The sequence below is a fragment of the Camelina sativa genome, chromosome 2 (genome assembly GCF_030686135.1).
Source record: "Camelina sativa cultivar CO46 ecotype springtype chromosome 2, ASM3068613v1".
Lineage (NCBI taxonomy): Eukaryota > Viridiplantae > Streptophyta > Magnoliopsida > Brassicales > Brassicaceae > Camelina > Camelina sativa.
This window is the reverse complement of record NC_141881.1, coordinates 23,185,538-23,203,797: the sequence shown is the minus strand read 5'-3', so window position 1 is coordinate 23,203,797 and position 18,260 is coordinate 23,185,538. Positions and strand designations below refer to the sequence as shown.

At 35.4% G+C, this 18,260-nt stretch overlaps 4 protein-coding genes and 1 long non-coding RNA gene across 7 annotated transcripts; 2 read left to right on the top strand and 3 right to left on the bottom strand.

Moving 5' to 3' along the window:
• Positions 1–440: 440 nt before the first annotated feature.
• On the bottom strand, positions 441–2,876 carry LOC104729266 (IAA-amino acid hydrolase ILR1-like 3). Its single transcript, XM_010448201.2, has 5 exons — positions 2,349–2,876; positions 2,132–2,257; positions 1,525–1,842; positions 1,273–1,404; positions 441–1,070 (listed from the first exon to the last, which is right to left on the bottom strand). The coding sequence occupies exons 1-5, from the start codon at positions 2,682–2,684 to the stop codon at positions 681–683; spliced, it is 1,302 nt and encodes a 433-aa protein (XP_010446503.2). The 5' UTR covers positions 2,685–2,876; the 3' UTR covers positions 441–680.
• A 5,120-nt stretch (positions 2,877–7,996) lies between these two features.
• On the bottom strand, positions 7,997–12,235 carry LOC104729252 (putative calcium-binding protein At1g02270). 3 transcript variants are annotated; one of them, XR_015581958.1, is made up of 10 exons: positions 10,478–11,062; positions 10,289–10,393; positions 10,096–10,201; positions 9,804–10,015; positions 9,640–9,716; positions 9,401–9,544; positions 9,199–9,324; positions 8,890–9,000; positions 8,686–8,793; positions 7,997–8,488 (listed from the first exon to the last, which is right to left on the bottom strand). XR_015581958.1 is itself a non-coding variant. In XM_010448180.3 (10 exons), exons 1-10 carry the CDS (start codon positions 10,607–10,609, stop codon positions 8,264–8,266), a joined length of 1,311 nt encoding a protein of 436 aa, XP_010446482.1. In that variant the 5' UTR covers positions 10,610–12,235; the 3' UTR covers positions 7,997–8,263. The 3 variants fall into 3 exon arrangements, 2 of the variants coding, with proteins under 2 accessions (XP_010446482.1, XP_010446492.1); XM_010448180.3 differs by having other exon boundaries at positions 9,436–9,544; positions 10,478–12,235; XM_010448190.3 differs by lacking the exon at positions 7,997–8,488 and having other exon boundaries at positions 8,692–8,780; positions 9,436–9,544; positions 10,478–10,975.
• Positions 12,236–12,713: 478 nt separating this feature from the next.
• Positions 12,714–15,167, top strand: LOC147949081 (uncharacterized). The gene is made up of 2 exons (XR_015581991.1): positions 12,714–14,151; positions 14,440–15,167. It is a non-coding gene; the product is annotated as an uncharacterized LOC147949081 (long non-coding RNA).
• LOC104729242 (vesicle-associated protein 4-1) lies at positions 12,811–15,051 on the bottom strand. Its single transcript, XM_010448169.3, has 7 exons — positions 14,501–15,051; positions 14,232–14,302; positions 14,013–14,094; positions 13,807–13,928; positions 13,479–13,556; positions 13,258–13,377; positions 12,811–13,162 (listed from the first exon to the last, which is right to left on the bottom strand). Exons 1-7 carry the CDS (start codon positions 14,769–14,771, stop codon positions 13,100–13,102), a joined length of 807 nt encoding a protein of 268 aa, XP_010446471.1. The 5' UTR covers positions 14,772–15,051; the 3' UTR covers positions 12,811–13,099.
• A 368-nt stretch (positions 15,168–15,535) lies between the features above and the next one.
• Positions 15,536–16,954, top strand: LOC104729226 (uncharacterized). The gene has a single exon (XM_010448153.3). The coding sequence runs from the start codon at positions 15,740–15,742 to the stop codon at positions 16,226–16,228; it is 489 nt and encodes a 162-aa protein (XP_010446455.1). The 5' UTR covers positions 15,536–15,739; the 3' UTR covers positions 16,229–16,954.
• Positions 16,955–18,260: the final 1,306 nt, after the last annotated feature.

The following is an 18,260-nucleotide window of genomic DNA, read 5'->3' as shown; positions in this document are numbered from 1 at the left end:
GGCTTATCGATAGGTTATAGAAGCCAATCATATTCCCCATAAATGCAGAAGGTTTGAAGTGCATGTTGTTGAGCTTGATCGTCGTATTATGCTTTAAAGAAAAAGAAACAAAAACCAACAAGTAGCACGACGAGACAGTATTCTATAAAATGACTTGGATTTAGCCATTTTAGGTACAAATGTGTCATCACTTTTTGTCTTTTGTTTTAGTTGAAATTTTAACTAATCCTCTTATTATCTGCTAAATTGTCTTTTCTTTCTTGAAACTCTTAATTTGATAATCAGCTTTGGATCTTATTATGTGAGTGCCAGCCATGTGACACATTCATCTTTATCTTATCCAAATGTTAGGACAAAGGCAATTTACAATTTATAAAAATACAAAACATAGCTTTTCTATTGCTTAATAGATTTATAAACTAGGTGCTGCCTATGTTTACTTTATTTCTGAATATACAAATTAAAAATTTCTCAAAAAAAAAACTACACAAATGTTTTGTTTTTTTTGGGTCCGGTAATACAAAAACGGCTACGCTCAATGACTCGATCACATGCACCTTAGACCTTACCCATGTGAGAGTGAGACTCATTACTTACAATTTTATTATCACAACTGATTTCTCAAATTAAAGTTACAATATCTAAGAGACTTAGAGATCTAAGCTTCTTTAGTACATTCTTCAATATCCAGACTTAGTTTGATTCTGATGATGCTCTAGTAGATACATCTCGGCTAAGGCAGCAAACACTGCTGATCCAAAAGGAAGAACATTCTCGTCGAGGAAGAAATAAGGGGAATGAACGCTACGTACAGAACCGATTTCTTCGTTTCTGATGCCGATTCCTAGATAGTAACCTGGTATTTCTTGTTGATAGAAGGCAAAATCCTCACCTGCCATTATCTTTTCACCTGGTTTCACCCTCTCGGGTCCAATCAATTTTTTCAAAACCTTTTCAGTGTATTCGTGTAGCTTGTGGTCGTTCACTGTTGCTGGATACATAGGATGGCTATCTTCATGCATGTTTATATCTGCTTTGCATCTATAAACTTCAGCTTCTCCTTCAACCACCTGTCAGCAATAATCACGTTAGCTTACATTTGAACATTCGTGATTCTGTGGATCGTGGAAGAGATGGATATAGCAATGGCTTGTTCCATGAAATTTTTACTAGAACAGAGTAACAAGATACTCAGGAATCAAAATCACTAACTATACTCTTACTGATCACCAGGCAAAAGATTGATTTAAAACTGCGCGTATGTATACGTACCTCTTTCAACCTACGTATCAACAAGTTAATGCCATCGGTTGTAAGACTCCTCAGAGTTCCACCAAATTCTACATACGTTGGAATCTCATCAAACTCAGAAGCGTCGCTTTTCATAAATGTAATAGACAGCACCTAAAAGCAAAAAACATGAACCTTTTAGCGTCAGAAGACTTAGGTTTAGTTTTGCAAATAGTGATATCAATATGCATTAAAGACCATTAGATTTATCGATTGGGAATGTATACAACATACATGGCTTGACAGAGGATCAACTTCTCTAGAGATGATAAGTTGTAATGCTAAGATGGTAGATGATGCAGCCAGCACCGGATCAACACAAGAATGAGTCTCTGCAGAAGACGCAGGTACTGTCCCACTCATTCTTACACTGAATATGCTTGTGGCTGCCATAGTAGGACCCGAGATTGTTTCTACTTCTCCCGTAGGTAAGTCAGTATCTATATGCATACCAAATATTGCTTCTGATTCACCCAAAGCACCATCTTTTATCATGTAAAAAGCACCGGCACCACCTTCTTCTGCTGGTTGAAATAGAAGCCTCACTGTTCCCTTTTGATTAATCATAGAGACATTAAAAGACTAAATCTTTTCTATAAACAAAGCAAACACAGATACAGCTACACCATTGTCCAAATCAAACTAAAACAACAATGCAAGAACACTACAGACAATGGAAAAGTTTCATTCTTTCTGTGGCAAACAACAAACTAATTGTACATACAAACAAGACAAACAAGATTAGTACTTTTTGCGTTTGCTAAGCTAATCTCACAAATTGACAACACATTCACCTAAACTCCTAAACCAAGCTAGAGAACAAAGAAGAGAAAAAGCTTACCTTAAGCTTATTTTTGCGTTTGCTAAGCAATTTAGCAGCACCAAGAAGCATAGTAGTGTGTGAATCATGCCCACAAGCATGCATTTTGCCATCGATTTTACTCTTATGATCCCACTCAACAAGTTCCTAAACCACCATCACCAATTCGAATTCACACAACTTTGAAGAAATCAAAAAACAAACAATAAAAGAGAGATTTAAATCGGAGTTTAATTACTTGCAAAGGGAGAGCATCCATATCAGCTCGGAGAGCAACAACGGGAGGAGAACCAGACCCGATTTGAGCTACAATACCGGTTTTGGCAACCGGGTAAGAATACGAAACCCCTAATTCGTCAAGCTCCCGACGAATCAAAGCACTTGTTTTGTGTAACTCGAAAAGGAGTTCTGGGTTTTCATGGATTTGTCTTCTCACAGAGACTAACCACTCTTTATCACCCAAAGCTTCTGTTAGATATTGACTTGGGTACTCTTGATCTCCATTGACCGAACTAGCGATTACAAGTAGAAGTAGAAGAAGAAGAAGAGGCGTCGAATGTGAAGAACTAACCATTTTCAAAAATTTGGGGGTCAACGGAACCCTAAAAAGCAAGCTCCGATCAGAATTTGATCTGAAAGTTAGACACTTGTTGAATAGTGAAGCACCACCAATCGAAAGCTTCGTTTTTGGCGAGAGATGTCTAAAGCTCGAAACTTGTTCCTTTTTTAAAAATACATTTTTTAATTAATTAATTTCTGCAATTTTGTTTTTTCTTTCTTTGGCGGCAATATAATAATATCTATTCACTACTATTATTCAAGAAAATATTGATCTGTTGTGGTTAGAAAGCTCGAGACACCAATAAATTTATTGTTTTCATTTTTATAATATTTTTTTTCAACATTTCAATTTTAAAATATATTTTAATTATTTTTATAACATATTTAATTATTATAACATTATTATATCTAAAACAATTTCAAAACCCGAATTTCTTCACCTATTAAAAAACGAGAATTCAACCAAAAAACCCCAAACTTTCAAGAATTTGCCAAAAAAAACACCAATTCTTGGTCTAGCCAAATAAACACTCAACTTTTGTTTACTTTCAAATATAATAACAAACTTTTTACTGACTTGCCAAATTAACACACCGTTCATAAAGTTAACAGAAAATTTAAACGTCATTAACAACACGTTTACTGTTGGGGTTAAATCACACGACGTCGTTTTGAATCGTTTTGAATTTCTTAGTTTTTTAAAAAAATGCATTACCAAGGTTTGAACCTGGGTTCTCAGACCGCATAAGGGAGGCTTTTACCACTGAACCAGTGATAACTTTCAAACATTAATGCAATATACTTATTTTTATTATATGAGTACCGGGAATATAAAAAAAAAAGAAAAATCAGTTTTTATCGACATTCTCGTTGTCGAGAGAAAAAGACCGTTAGGTCGATTTTTTTTTTCTTTTCAACCTTCAATTCACTGATTACACAGATATACTCGATTGATTTTTGCCCAACTAAAATAAATTAAACTGCAATTTATATTCACTTACAAAACCAAAATTTAAAATTGTTCAAACCAAACCTGCAATTTAGTTCTAAAATCTGAAAATTAACTAACAAAAACCTGCAACTTGAAATGGACTAAACAACAAAAAATAAAACAGGATTGAGCTTATGCCATCTAGGAAAACCAACTACCCCATTCACTTGCTTGTGAGGCTTGGTATTGTGAACTTTGGTCCCATCTTGAGGAATGTGCGGATTGAGCTTGTGATGACTGAGCTTGGGAGGACTGATCTTGTGGAAAGGAGAATTGTGACGAATCAAATATAAGTCCCTGAGTATATCTGTGTAATCTGTGAATTGAAGGTTGAAAAGAAAAAAAAAAAAAATCGACCTCACGGTCTTCTTCTCTCGACGACGAGAATGTCTGATTTAGGGTAAAGTCGATAAAAACTGATTTTTCTTTTTTTTTTTTATATTCCCGGTTTTCATATAATAAAAACAAGTATATTGCATTAATGTTTGAAAGTTATCACTGGTTCAGTGGTAAAAGCCTCCCTTATGCACTCTGAGAACTCGGGTTCGAACCACTCTGAGAACTCGGGTTCGAACCTTGGTAATGCAATTTTTTTTAAAAACTAAGAAATTCAAAACGACGGCGTATGATTTAACCCCAATAGTAAATGTGTTGTTAATGACGTTTAAATTCAAAAGTTGAGTGTTTATTTGGCTAGACCAAGAATTGGTGCTTTTTTTGGCAAATTCTAGAAAGTTTGGGTTTTTTTTGGTTGAATTCTCATTAAAAAACTGATTATTATTCACATATTTAAAATTTCTAAAATAAATTATCACAAGAATCATTATTATAGGCATATGACTTATTAATACTATTGGTATAATATTTCACGGGTGAAACATATTCTTACATCAAAAAATTTAAACAAAATAAAAAATCTTGCATAGATTGAAGAAAAGGTGGATTATATATTTAGTTGATACATAATAGTTTGATCTAAACATATTTTCAAAGGTTATATATTTTATTTTTAAACAAACAAATTTTAAAAGTAAAAAGCAGGAACAATTGGCTTACTTTAGGCGATCGAAACACCAAATACTTCTACAAAACTACAAAACAGAGGATTGCTCGAAACAGAATTTTGGCAATAGAAGATGATACGGGTTTGGTATATCGAGGGGATAATCAGATTGGAGCAGTTGCAGAGCAGTATTTCAAAAATCTCTTCAAGACAACAAGAAGTTCCTCAACAGACTATTCTGATGTTTTCACAGGATTTCAATCTAAAGTTACAACAGAAATGAATATGGATCTACAGAGGATGGTAACAGAGGAAGAAATGCACGATGCAGTCTTTGATATAGGCCCCGATAAGTCACCAGGTCCAGATGGTATAACAGCGGCTTTCTATCAACAATTCTGGCCTGACATCAAGAACGAAATCATGTCTGAAGTTTCGTGTTTCTTCAGAAATGGGGTCCTCAATGGTCAGACAAATCACACCAATATATGTCTAATCCCAAAGATTGACGTCCCAACTTCGATGAGTGATTTTCGCCCAATAGCATTGTGTAATGTTAGCTACAAAATCATTTCGAAAATACTTGTCAATCGTTTGAAGAAGCATCTGAACTCCATTATTTCCGAGAATCAAGCTGGTTTCATCCCTGGAAGAAACATTATAGATAACGTCATCATTGCTCATGAAATGATCCATTCGCTGAAGAAAAGAAGACGTTGGGCTAACTCGTATATGACGGTCAAAACTGATATCTCAAAAGCTTATGATCGACTAGAATGGAGTTTCATAAGAGAAACAATGCAACACATGGGATTCGACTCAATCTGGATAAATTGGATAATGCAATGCATTGAAACAGTAAGCTTCTCAGTATTGATTAACGGGACACCAAGTGGTCATATACAACCAGAGAGAGGTATCAGACAAGGTGACCCTTTATCCTCTTATCTCTTCATAATGTGTGCAGAAGTATTAAGTCATCTCTTAAGAAAAGCAGAGGAAGAAAACAATCTAAAAGGAATGAAGATTAGTACAACTGGACCTACATTGAATCATCTCTTGTTTGCTGATGATGCTCTCTTCTTCTGCCATGCTCATCCAAAATCCTGTTCTACCATAATGCGAATCCTACAAACCTACGAACGGGTCTCTGGGCAAAAGGTGAACCTCAACAAGTCAGCAATAACATTTGGTTCTCGAGTACAACAGCATGTGGAGACCAGATTAAGGAGGATTTTAGATATACACAACGATGGAGGATGCGGGAAATACCTGGGGCTTCCTGAGTTCATTGGTAGAAAGAAGAAGGAAATGTTCTCATACATAGTTCACAAAGTAAAGCAGCGCACACAAGGTTGGTCGACCAAATCTCTATCAAAGGCAGGGAGGGAGATTTTATTGAAAACAGTAGCTCTAGCTCTCCCAGTCTACACTATGAACTGCTTCAAATTACCAAAAGGAATTTGTGAGGAAATAAATGCTCTCTTAGCAAAGTTTTGGTGGAGCAAAGATGGAGGAGAGAAATCAATGCATTGGGTCTCATGGCAAAAACTAAGTCTACCAAAACGTGAAGGAGGTTTAGGCTTCAGGGATTTAGAGAGTTTTAACTTGGCATTGTTGGCAAAACAAGTTTGCGCATCGTTCAAAATCCAGAAGGTCTCTTGGCTCGTTTTCTAAAGGCAAGGTATTTTCCGGATTCAAACACTTTTAATGCGGGAAAAGGCTACAAACCATCATTTATTTGGAAATCTCTACAAGATGGACGTGATCTCCTTAAAAAAGGAATGAGATTCTTAATAGGCACGGGAACCATCACGAATATATGGCTTGATCCGTGGCTCCCAACTAGTCCCCCTAGACCGCCAACACGATTAGAAGGAGCTACAGCATATCCAACATATGTCAACGAACTGATGCTGGAAAGTCAATCAGGTTGGAATGATGAGTTGCTACGATCAATAATAGTAGAGGAAGATATACAAATCATCAAGAGGATTCGGCTAAGCAAGACAACTGATCCGGATATGTTAGGATGGCACTACAATGATTCAGGGTTCTATACAGTAAAATCAGGATATTGGTTAGCCACTCACAATACGGAGAATAGAGTACAACCACCACCTGGCCTCCAAATTCATAAACAAGCTATCTGGAAACTGCAAATTGCTCCCAAGCTGAAACACTTTTTATGGAGAATGCTTACAAGAGCACTGGCTACCAATTCAGAATTAGCACACCGAGCAGTACATCTGTCTCAGACTTGCAAGCGTTGTAATCAGGACATAGAAACCATTGAACATCTGTTCTTCGACTGTCAGCATGCGAAAGATATATGGAACACATCAACCCTTCATCAGCTCAGTTTTATGCCAACATTCAATGATAAATTCCAAGGTATCCTTGATCAATATAATAATCATCATCTCTCATTCTATGAACGCCAAATGCCCATTTGGATTTTGTGGAGACTCTGGAAAAGCCGCAACCTTCTAGTCTTTCAAGATATAGACAATAGTTGGCAGGAAGATCTAACATATGCAGCGCAAGAAGCACAAGAGTGGATAGATATATGGCCAGAACATCATCGAAGAAATCTCGCACACACTTCTCGATTGGAAGACCAAACTTCAAGATGGACTAAACCAAATGACGATCACATCAAATGCGTATCGCGCACATAACTTAGTCAACTTTAGTCACATAACTGGGAATGAATAAATAAGATCGGAAAGCAAAAAATGAGGGGGGGATACAATTCTATTTATATTGTATCGAATGAATCTTGGGGTAGCAGAATTACAAGGTCTTCTAATTGCAATGCAACAAATGTGGATTCGCGGATTCACTCACGTCATCTTTGAAGGGGATAATCAAATGGTCGGCAAACTAGCAAGGGGAGATACACGCAACTTTACAGTCTACAATTGGGTAAGAGAAATACAACAATGGAAACAACGTTTTACAGAAGCAAGTTTCGTTTGGACACGAAGATGCAACAACAAAGCAGCAGACAGATTGGCCAAAGAACCTATGAATAATCATTTGTTCATGTCTTATTACTATGTCCCTAACTATCTTGTAAACATCCTGCATGAGGATCACAATGTAAACCCCCTCTACGAGGACAACATTTAATCTTCAATAGAAAGCTGTTAAAAAAAACAAACAAATTTTAGATCCTCCAGAATAACTTTATTGATAACATTAATTTTATCTGCATAGATTTATCTCACACATAATGCGAGTTGTTATCTAGTTTCAACATTGAATCAATTGCAAATATAAATACAGAAAAGTAAAACAAAAATTATTAAGGAAAAACAAAAAAAAGTTGCAAAAACTGCTTCTTACTTAAAATCTCTACTACACCAATTTTTATACATAAGCTTCATAAATAGTTTTACATGTTTGTACACCGTATAAGTTTATAGAACCTCTGTCTCCCTTTATCTCTTCTTCCCTCAACGCAAGAACCGCAAAGAGTGAGAGCGGTCAAGTCGAACTAATGGAAGACAGAGCAATTTCTCTATAAGGGGGACAAAACTGAGGTCTCTTTTTAAATGGGAAGAAGCTAAATTTTGTTGTTTGAGTGTTTTTGTCATGAAACCAACTGAGAGCAAGGCATTCTTATGGGAGAGAATACAACGGTTAGCCTCGCGTGGTCTGATAGAGAGTAATTTTCTGGCCATATTCCTTTTTCAACTTCAGGAGGAAACAAAACTGCGTTTTTGACGCTGAATCCGACGGTTTGTTCTCGGTTACCTTTTGCTTCTCCGTCTGCTGCGTCTCTCTGTTCTGACCAAGTTTGGTTCCATATTCTTTGCTGCAGTGAGTTAAGTACATACATAATTGAGCAACATGTGTGATTGAGCAAGATGCTATTGGCATTACCAAATCTCTAAGTTATCTAGATGTTAACGGAATCTCAACTGTTGTAACTCAACTACAACTAGAAACAACTACCTTAAAACGTATCACGAACACGTTTTTGAGAGAGGATTCTAATGATAAAAACATTACCTGAAACTCTTTGTAATCTAGAAGACCATTTCCATCAATGTCAGCTTGAGTCCACAAATCTTTAATCTCTTTTGCCGTAAGTCCATTGCAATGACCTGTTAAATTGAGCTGTATAGAGAAAGAGAAAAACTATGTGAATATCCAGTTGAATGACGCAGTCATAGGAATATGATTTACTCGCATTACAGATTATGCTATATATACCTGCCGAAGCGTTTCACAGAAACCCAAGAATGTAATGTGGTCACCATCATTGTCGGTTTTCAGAAAGGCAAAAGCATCTTCAGCTGTTAGTGAGGCTCTTCTCAGTAGATACTGCAAATCAAAACGCTCTCACGTTACAGGGAGAAAAGCCAGAAAACCATACTGTTTCCAGAAATCATTTGGACAAGAATTGCAAAGCCAGTTTAAAGTTAAACCAGTTTCAGGATCAACAAGTAAATCTTTTTGGATACAGTAAAATGCACTAAGAGATGAACACTTGTGATGAGACATAATTGAGGAGAGTCTCACCCTGAACATGCCAAACACTGCTTCACTCCAACTAGTTTTCAACAGCTTTCTATACCGATTTGGATTTAGAAGCCATATGAAATCAACAGCGCATATGTTACCCCGATGATTCCGGTGGCTTACCCACTGTAAAACCAAAGAAAACAAGTATTTCAGAATCCTATATCCCAAATATATAACATCAAAAAAATCTACAGCATACCCAAAAGTATTCTCCATATGAAGAAAGACAGTGACCTTGTGAGCATCTGAATCAGTATACCGATGAGCAGTGTCGTAAGACGACACAAAACCCTGTGACCTGAGAAACTTGTAGACATGTCCTCGCTTACTTCCATTCCAATCTCTGCCACCAACAGAAACAAGCAGAGGAACTTTTAGTACTCTTCATCATATCTAAACCCAAGAAAAACGTAAAAATCCAGACAAGGTAGTAGTTACCCGCAAAGTATAATAGGCATAGGACTGAGATTAACTTCCTTCTGATAAGACTCTACATACTGAAGAATCTTATAAACCTGCCCAAAACCAAAATCTTGTTTATTTATAAAGATACAAAAATCATCACACAAATGATAACAGAGTTAATAATAACAAATTATTACCTGCTGCAGTCTAACTATAGACAACGTTGAATCATGAGGAAACAGCAAATGAGTATTGACAATCAAAACTTGTTGATGAGCATCGTACTGAGAGTAAGGAGGAACTAATTCTACATGTAGCAACTGCGCAACTCGATCACCACAATCGTTAAAAAGCAAATCCCTCGAGTTCACAACTCTAAAATAATCCTTATGAACAGCCGTAAGCAAACCTATCATCACGAAATCACAAATGAAAACGCCTACATACACATGAAACAACAACAACATCAAAGCCAAGAAGTTTAAATACCATCGCCACGGTTATTAGTACGGCCAAGCTTGTAACTGAGATAACCAGCGTCACCAAGTCTCTTCTCATACATATTAACAAGCTCTTCGTTCCCTACCCAAAACTCCTTTAGAACCAAAACAAAAAAGTCAGAAACAGAGGACTAAAAAAAAAAAAAAGAGGTTCCTTTCATAGAGGCAATTCGTCGAACAACCTGTAAACAAATGATGGAAGACCTTTCATACAATAACCAATCAATGATTCTATGATTCCTTCCAAGCCAATACGTTCGATTATCACTTTCACGAAGACTTTGATCCTACATTTCCAACACACACATAATTCAAAATTCATATCAATCAAAAAAAAAAAAATTGATGAAGAAGGAAAAAAGAAACAAAACCTTGGGAGAGAGACGTTTATAGATGGGAGCAAGGATGTTGAAAGTAGTACAAGAGATACAAGGTTGCTGATGCTGGTCTCTTATGGATGATGAGATTGCATAGCTTCCTATTTTTGATATTCTCCCCTTCATTCTCTCTTTCACCGCCGGCGAATTTACGGTAACGGAAATAAGAAAACAAAAATACAAAAATCTCCGGCGGTAAAAATCAAAAAAGGAGAGATGAAGAAAACAAAAAAAAACACAGAGGAAGAAGATGAAGGATGGAAGAAGGAAGAAGAAGAATTATCGAAGAAACGTCGTGACCGCTCTCTTTTTTTTTTGTTTGATTTTTATGAATTAAAACGGAAAAAAATGAAAATTCAAAACCCCAAAATTAGAAAGTGTTTTTAGCGATTGATTTGAGAATTGTGAGGCTTTAGGCTATTTTAAAAAAGCTTTCGTCTCTCGTTCATGAACGTGCGTGTGCATGTGTGTAGTGTTATGAAGCACTTTGTTATATATTGTATGGTTTCGAATTTATTTATAGAAGGTAATTTAATTACTAATAAATATTTTAATTTCCTTAATTTGTTCTTCGTATATATCTTTTTCTAATGACCAAAGTTTTAATATACAGTATGTAATGAGAAATGAATATATTAGCTTTCGATCGACGCACGTTTCGATGGGCGGGGCGGGGGCCATGTTTTGTTCCTTTCGGCCCTCTCTATACGATTTGTTATTTTTATAGTAAAGTTTTTATGTTAGTTTATAATTATTGTCATCTTTTTATGAAAAGGAGGAAACAATGCATGGACATAAATAATAATGCGTTTGTTAGACGTTCTTGTCGATACTAACTTTTTGTTATAAGGATTTAACAGTTTATATAGTTGAAGTTTTTGATTCTGGATATAATAATATAATAAATAAATAAATAAACAGTTTCTTTGTTATAAGAGAAATGAAATTGCATTGCAATAAAAGAAAAAGAAAAGTTTCTTTGTCGATATCTTTGTTTAAGGATTTTAAAGAATGATGAAATTAAATGCTGAATATGTATATGGTTTACAAATAATGAGAAACTAGGGTACTTTTCTATATATATGATTGTTCAGAATATAATCATTTTATGATGTACTACGTGTTTTCCAAGTCTTAGCTTAATTAGAGAGAATCATGTTAATTAAAAACTTCTGAGCTACAGTTACGTTTCAAGCACGTAATAAATAATAAACACAATTTATTCGCTCGAGATATGATTCAACTGAAATTTGATTAGTAGAATATATATGCTTGGAATAAATATATAATTATATATATTTTTGATACGTGCATTTATATATTATATAGTTAACAGAAGATGTCCTTTGATAAGATAATGAAAAGAATTCGACGTTAAACGAACAAAGAAAAAAAGGGGATAAGACTTGAAGAATATTGTTGTGTACTTACTTGTGTTGGTTGTGCAATTTGGCCGAAAGTTTCATAAAGCGACATGAAAATTAACGGACACCTCTAGTTGTCTTTGTTCCTTCATAATCTCCACGAGTCCATTTCTGCCACCTTTTCTTAATCGAACATTAAATATTCTACTAAAAAAAATATCTAACTTTAGATTATGGTGTTCCTTAATCAGCTCTCTCTACTAATTTAAGTATTATATACTGTATTTGGTAAAGCATTCCAAACTTTATATATAAATTATATACCACGTGAGTCTTAACCAGATTAGTTTCACAACTGAAAAAAGTTACATTAATGCTTCTGGCTGCTATAGCTATTGTAAGTAAGAGAATGGGGTTATAGACTTCAAGAGTTCAGCGTACAAAGACGAAAAATTGGTTAGCGTTACGTGTTTTCAAAGGTTTAAGAACAAGATATTCTTAATTATCCTCTCATTCTCTTTGGCGGCTGTATCTTATTCAGTTATTCCCATGATTTTTAATAGAAAAAATTAGTAAAGTTAGGTTTTATGAAAGACCAGATTAGTCGAAACCGAAGCCGCTTAACTTGAAACGTTAGAGAATGCAATTACGTTTTATAATTGTTCCTTCCAAAATATACTCAGTTAGTCCACTTAAGTTGAGAATGCAATTACGTTTTATAATTCTTTGGGCCAGTAGAGAATATTGTAGTTTCTGAATGCAAGGAGCAAAAGTAGTAACACATCAAACTCAGTGTTGGGTATAACTCTTGTGGTTGTGGTTGTGGTAGGTATTAGTCATTTAGAGAGGTCACACATGTGGACAGTATAATCCGATCAAAAAAAAAAAAAAGAACATTACTAATCAGAAAAAAATAAAATGAAGAAGAAGACCACTTCAAAAATCTTGGTATACAAAAGAATGTAGCAAGAAATTTGGTTGTCGTCTTTACTTTGGTTGCTTCCAGAGGAGCTTTGGTTGGGGGGAGATAAAACGGAATTCGATTACAACCGAAACAAAATTTGATGGGAGAGTAAAAAACTGCCGCAAGCATACAACAAACAGAGACATACAAAGAACCACAAAGTAATCGTCTAAAGATAAATACATAATCGAGGGATAAATTAATTATGTACAGCTGCAGAAGATGAAGAAGAGTTTCTTTTACCTCTGCTATAAGCCTATATAACAAATCCACATTGCTCTCTGCGTTTTAGGACGAAGACTCTATGGCTTCGACTTGTTGTCGAGCAAGGTACTTCTCTCTTCTCTCCTTCTGATATATGACATAAAAACTATGGTGAGTAAAAAATGGGATTCATTTTGAAAAAGAGAGAGTTAAAAAGGAACAAAGCGGGTAGCTTATGATACCCATTCATCTATGACAAGACCCTCCCCAACCACGCGAGGCCCTGTCTCTGGTGGAGGCTTCTTTCTTGCTTCAACTGCAGCTTCAGCTTCATCCAGTTGACGTTTCAGTTTCTCCATTGCCTGATCATTTCATCGTAATCCTCCTTATTATAATGTTCAAACAAAAAAATCTATAGTATATAAGTTTTCTTAACAGCATGAAGATATACTAAAAAGCTTACAGCACTTGAGCCCTCCGCATCAAGAAAAATGACCCGAAGAACCCTCTCCACTGTTACTTGATCCTTTTGCTCATCAAACTGCATGATAAACACCACAAAATGCATCATTTAAAAAACACCCTATAGCAAGATGACTCTGAACATCCTCTGCCTAAAACTCTCAGAGATTGCTTATTCCATGACAACCTATATACCAATTGCATTGCATTTAGCCTATTAAGAGTCATATATGTAACTACCAATATATTCTAAGATTGAACAATAATATCTTTCAACAACGAACTTATGAATAAACTGATTAGAGTTAGAAAGGAGCGACTTAACATACCAACTCAGGTACATACTCTACCCCTGGTTTAACTTTCAGGCTCATGATCTTAAACTTAACCTTGCTCTTCTGGTTCAACTGCTGTTTTTCGTTGTTCTCAGGGTGTTCCACAAACTTGAACACTGCACTTGAACGTTTATAAGAAGCAATCATCAGAGTCTGTATAAACTTAGCCGGTACATAATGTTTCCAAGAATCTCATTTACCAGTAGCAAAAACACTCTCTCCTGGAGCCAAAACACCACCGGGAGGACGCATGTAACAACTTTTCGGTGCCGTCGTTTGAAACTAAAACAAGAGATACAACAAAACCAAGTCAACAACAAGTCAACTTCTCTTCCAAAGGTAGCTAGCTGCTGGACTTGTGAATTTTACACAAAGAGCAAAGCTGATGCTTAATGATACATAGACAACTCCTCCATTACCTTAAATGCAGTATGAGATTTGCTAGTATTCTTAAGCTTGATTGCGCTGCGAACTTGTTTACCAGGTTCATCTGAAACAATCACAAACGCCCAAATCTTAACTTCGTTCTCTAACTACAATCAGAGCTTCTAAAGAATCCTAAATGTTCATAACTTCGGTTTCTCTAACTACAATCATAACTCAAAAACCAAAATCAATCAATTTCAGAGAGTTTCCCAATTCGAAATCAAGCTAAATCGACGGAAGAAGCTAAAGTATAGAGACGTACAAGGGAAATAGAGAAAACTGGAAGGATCTAATCGGAGACGACGGCGAGACGGGAGAAGTGATTTCGCGACGGAAGAAATAGTCGAGGAAGGCTTAGAGACGGGGGAAACATCCGTATTCCGATGTCCATGGCGGCTACGGTAGTTTTGACTTGGGTTTTGTGTAGAAGACGAAGTGTTGCTTCTCCTCTGCCAAAACGGACATAGCTTGAAGAGGTTCTTCTTCTTCTTCTTCTCCACCACACTCGGATTCTGACGGTCACCGATCGTCATCGGAATTTAATCAATTTCACGGTGACCGGAGAACAAACTTCGAAGTTTCTGAAATAAAACTTTTTGTTTCTTAAAAGAGAGAGAGAGACAAATTGGTGTGAATTTCAAAGAAGCAAGGAGAAGAGAAGACTCAAGACAAAAAAAAAATGGCGTTTTCTTTTGGCGTTTACTCGTTCTCTGCGTCTGTGTGAGGGTCACGAGTTTGTTTTTAAATCGGATTTCAGATGTTTTTATTTTTTTAAGTAGTTTATAAGTTTTAGTGAAATCCGTGTTTTAGGTTGGTGTGAAAACGAGTTTTTGACAAATAGAAAAAAGTCTTAAGGGACGTTTTTTTGGGGTTGGCAATTTTATTAAGGAATTTGTAAAAATTAGTGATTCGTTTGGTTGGTTTGGTTAGTTGTGACTTGTGAATTAAATTGTTCATTCATTGTTGTGTTTGCATTTGGTTGGTGTAGCTCTTTTTTTTGTTGCATTTTGGCCTTTTGGGCATCAGCGCATGTATGTGTTATAACATTACTTACGGATTGGCCAAAATAACATAATCCTAATAATGCGATGTTAAAAATACTACTATTAGTTAATCTGGTCTCACAAAAATTCCACTAATCATATTAGGTGGATAAGTAACATCCTCGAATCAGTTTTAAACAAAAATTAAATATATTAAAAAAAGGTGTTGCTAAATCAAAGTTTATGGGCCTTGAACATCTTTTGGACCGACGATACTATTTTATATAGTGTCCATCCAAACTGTACTCTAACATGTGACCTATTGATTTGTTTCTTTTGATAATGTAAATGATTTAAACTTTTAAAACACAGTTTTTTTTTGTGGCTCACACGCCTCCACTCAGATCCACATATTAAAAACAAAAAGAATCATTTTTTGTGCAATCAATCAGACGAGAAGAAGAGGTCAAAAAAAAAAAAAAAAATCAGACGAGAAGAAAAGATTATCATTCATCGCCATGGGACAAGTCTTTAACAAGCTCCGAGGTAAAGAGTGGAGGCATAAGCAGGTACAAGCGATATGTGATCGTGTTTTCGATCGGTTCAAGATTCAAACCGGAAGAGCCAATCTTACGTTCGAAGAGCTATACATCGCCGTGCTTCTCGTTTACAATGACATAAACAAGAGATTGCCTGGTCCTCATTTCGATCCGCCTTCTAAGGACCTTGTCAGAAGCATTATGACGGACTGTGATATCAACTTGGATGGAGAAATTGATAGGGAGGAGTTTGTGAAGTTTTTTGAGCAGCTTACGGCTGAGACATTCAATGTGGTTAGTCAGGGTTTGATCATATCTTTGATTGTGGCTCCTACTGTGGCTATCGCTACCAAGAGGGCCACGGAAGGTATTCCAGGAGTTGGCAAAGTTGTGCACAAGCTGCCTACCTCAATCTATGCTTCTCTTGTGACTCTTGCAGTTGTGTGGGTAAATTCTGATTCAAGTTAAGCTTCTCAGATAGCAAAGCTTGTCACCAAAGAAATGGGTTTATCTTTAAACTAGTATTTATCCCGTCCTACGTACGGGTCAAACACACACTTAAAGACATTATTAAGAATTATACCTTTTGATGATTTTGTTCTGCATATTGTTTCTTTGTTTTCCGAAGATAATTTCTGTTGGTAAACTAAATGGACTGGTTTTATAAAAGAAATGTTTTGAAAAAAATGATTTTGATACACCTAATGTGGTGCAACAAAACTTGTGACATGAAGGAGAGTAAATCGAGTAGCTTTTCATCCATCACACATTCATAACATGATGTTTCAAACATTAAATATGTGCAGTAGATTGAAATTGAATAGTAAAAAACATACTTTAGCTGATGGATTACATCATTAACATAAACACAAAGCAGCAGTCCCTCGTAATACATCTTTTCTGGTGGACTTGCCGTGTTGTCTTGACCCACTTTCATTTGTCCTTGTTGAAGTCCAGAGTAGTACATTTTTTTCCTCGCGGACTTGAGTGGTGTGGCTTCATCCTTATAAGTATTTGTGGGTTTGTCTTCAAGTACCTTAAACTGTACTCAAAGCCGAGATTAAAAAGTCTTATCTTCCCAAATTCAAACTTAACATCTGAAGTATCCAAAAGAGTGTATAGCATAAAGAAAACGAAAAAAGCGTGAAACACAAGATTTGAATAACACTTGTGAAAGGAAGGGAAAAAAAGAAAGCAATAGAGAGATAAAAAAAAATATAGGATACCACAGATATATGAAGATTGAAGAACTATGCTGGTTTCTGTCAATTTTTGTTCTACCGCTGGTCTTGACTACCTACAACCAGTAGACAGCAAGATTATAGTATTAGAACAGAGAAGCAAAAAGAAGTAAGTTCATGTAAATTTTTTTAGTGAAAGAAAATCTAAGAGATACAAATAGCACATATGAGTTTTTAGTTCCAAGAAAAGTAAGTAGATGTGTGTACTTATAACATGGCCTCTCAACTGTACCTATTTGGTAGCATAGGAAGAGAATAGTGGTTGCCAAGTTGGTGCTGCCGCTGGGAGAGAAAAGATGAACTCGAGTAGACGCATGTGAAGTAGCGACCGCAAACGAAAGAGAAGAGATAAAGTAATAAACATTTTATACACCAACAATCAAAGCTTTTTACAGGGAGAAGAAGATAGATTACGTACACAGAAAAAACTCTGGGTTTTGTAGTTTCTACAAAAATTACAGAATTGTGTCGAATAAATACGGAAGAAGATTGGCGAGAAATGTGGAGTTAGTGGAGATCGTGGATAAGTGCAAGATCGAGAAATGTAAAAGTTATGTTTTTTGACAAATTTATTTAAACGATATTGCGGTTATGTTTTTTGTTTGACATCGTGTCTCTAATTTTTTTTTTTGAAAACAAAGCTTACGTGGCTTAATTTTATTGGACAAATAACTTGTAATTTATAGGATAAAAGATGTGTCAACTTATTTTACCACACAAGTATAGAAACAATGTAAGGATTGTTGAACGGTCCAATGATAGTTTTTTTGTGACAAAAAAATAAAAACACGTTTTAGAATTAAAATTTTTAAGGAACGGATTAAAAAAAAAACACGTTAATTCATAAAACAAAAAAAAAAACAAAAAAGGAAAAGAAATTTTTAATGAACGGATTTTTACCGATATAATTTTCTGTCATGTTCGTAATTACGTTAATTTAACATTCCAACTTTCTCTAGATTACCAAAATATTCAAATACATTTCCGAAAATGGAAAGTATAATTCTTTAGTTACCGTAATTATGACAAGATTTAAAGAATTTTATTATATCCTTCTTGTTTTATGATTTTATATTAATCATGAAATTTTAGTATGTTATTTCCAATGTAAGCTCTTAGTAATAAAATTCATAACTTGCCATTTTTTATTATAAAGGAAACACATGTGACAATTCTTATCTTTAAAAATTAACACATGTCGTAATCTTATAATTAGACAACATAATACAGATTTATACATCAAAGTCTTAGGGTTTATA

Excerpts from the sequence above, each read along its gene's own strand:
- LOC104729266 (XM_010448201.2), bottom strand. The coding sequence starts at position 2,684 with ATGGTTAGTTCTTCACATTCGACGCCTCTTCTTCTTCTTCTACTTCTA. Across the intron at positions 2,258-2,348 it reads TGGATGCTCTCCCTTTGCAA|GAACTTGTTGAGTGGGATCA; the intron begins GTAATTAAACTC and ends ATGGTGGTTTAG. Across the intron at positions 1,405-1,524 it reads TTGATCCTCTGTCAAGCCAT|GTGCTGTCTATTACATTTAT; the intron begins GTATGTTGTATA and ends TTTTGCTTTTAG.
- LOC104729252 (XM_010448180.3), bottom strand. The coding sequence starts at position 10,609 with ATGAAGGGGAGAATATCAAAAATAGGAAGCTATGCAATCTCATCATCC. Across the intron at positions 10,394-10,477 it reads ATAAACGTCTCTCTCCCAAG|GATCAAAGTCTTCGTGAAAG; the intron begins GTTTTGTTTCTT and ends TTGGAAATGTAG. Across the intron at positions 8,794-8,889 it reads TCTGTGAAACGCTTCGGCAG|CTCAATTTAACAGGTCATTG; the intron begins GTATATATAGCA and ends TTCTCTATACAG.
- LOC104729242 (XM_010448169.3), bottom strand. The coding sequence starts at position 14,771 with ATGACGATCGGTGACCGTCAGAATCCGAGTGTGGTGGAGAAGAAGAAG. Across the intron at positions 14,095-14,231 it reads AATCTCATACTGCATTTAAG|TTTCAAACGACGGCACCGAA; the intron begins GTAATGGAGGAG and ends CTCTTGTTTTAG. Across the intron at positions 13,557-13,806 it reads TAGAGTATGTACCTGAGTTG|TTTGATGAGCAAAAGGATCA; the intron begins GTATGTTAAGTC and ends TTTATCATGCAG.
- LOC104729226 (XM_010448153.3), top strand. The coding sequence starts at position 15,740 with ATGGGACAAGTCTTTAACAAGCTCCGAGGTAAAGAGTGGAGGCATAAG.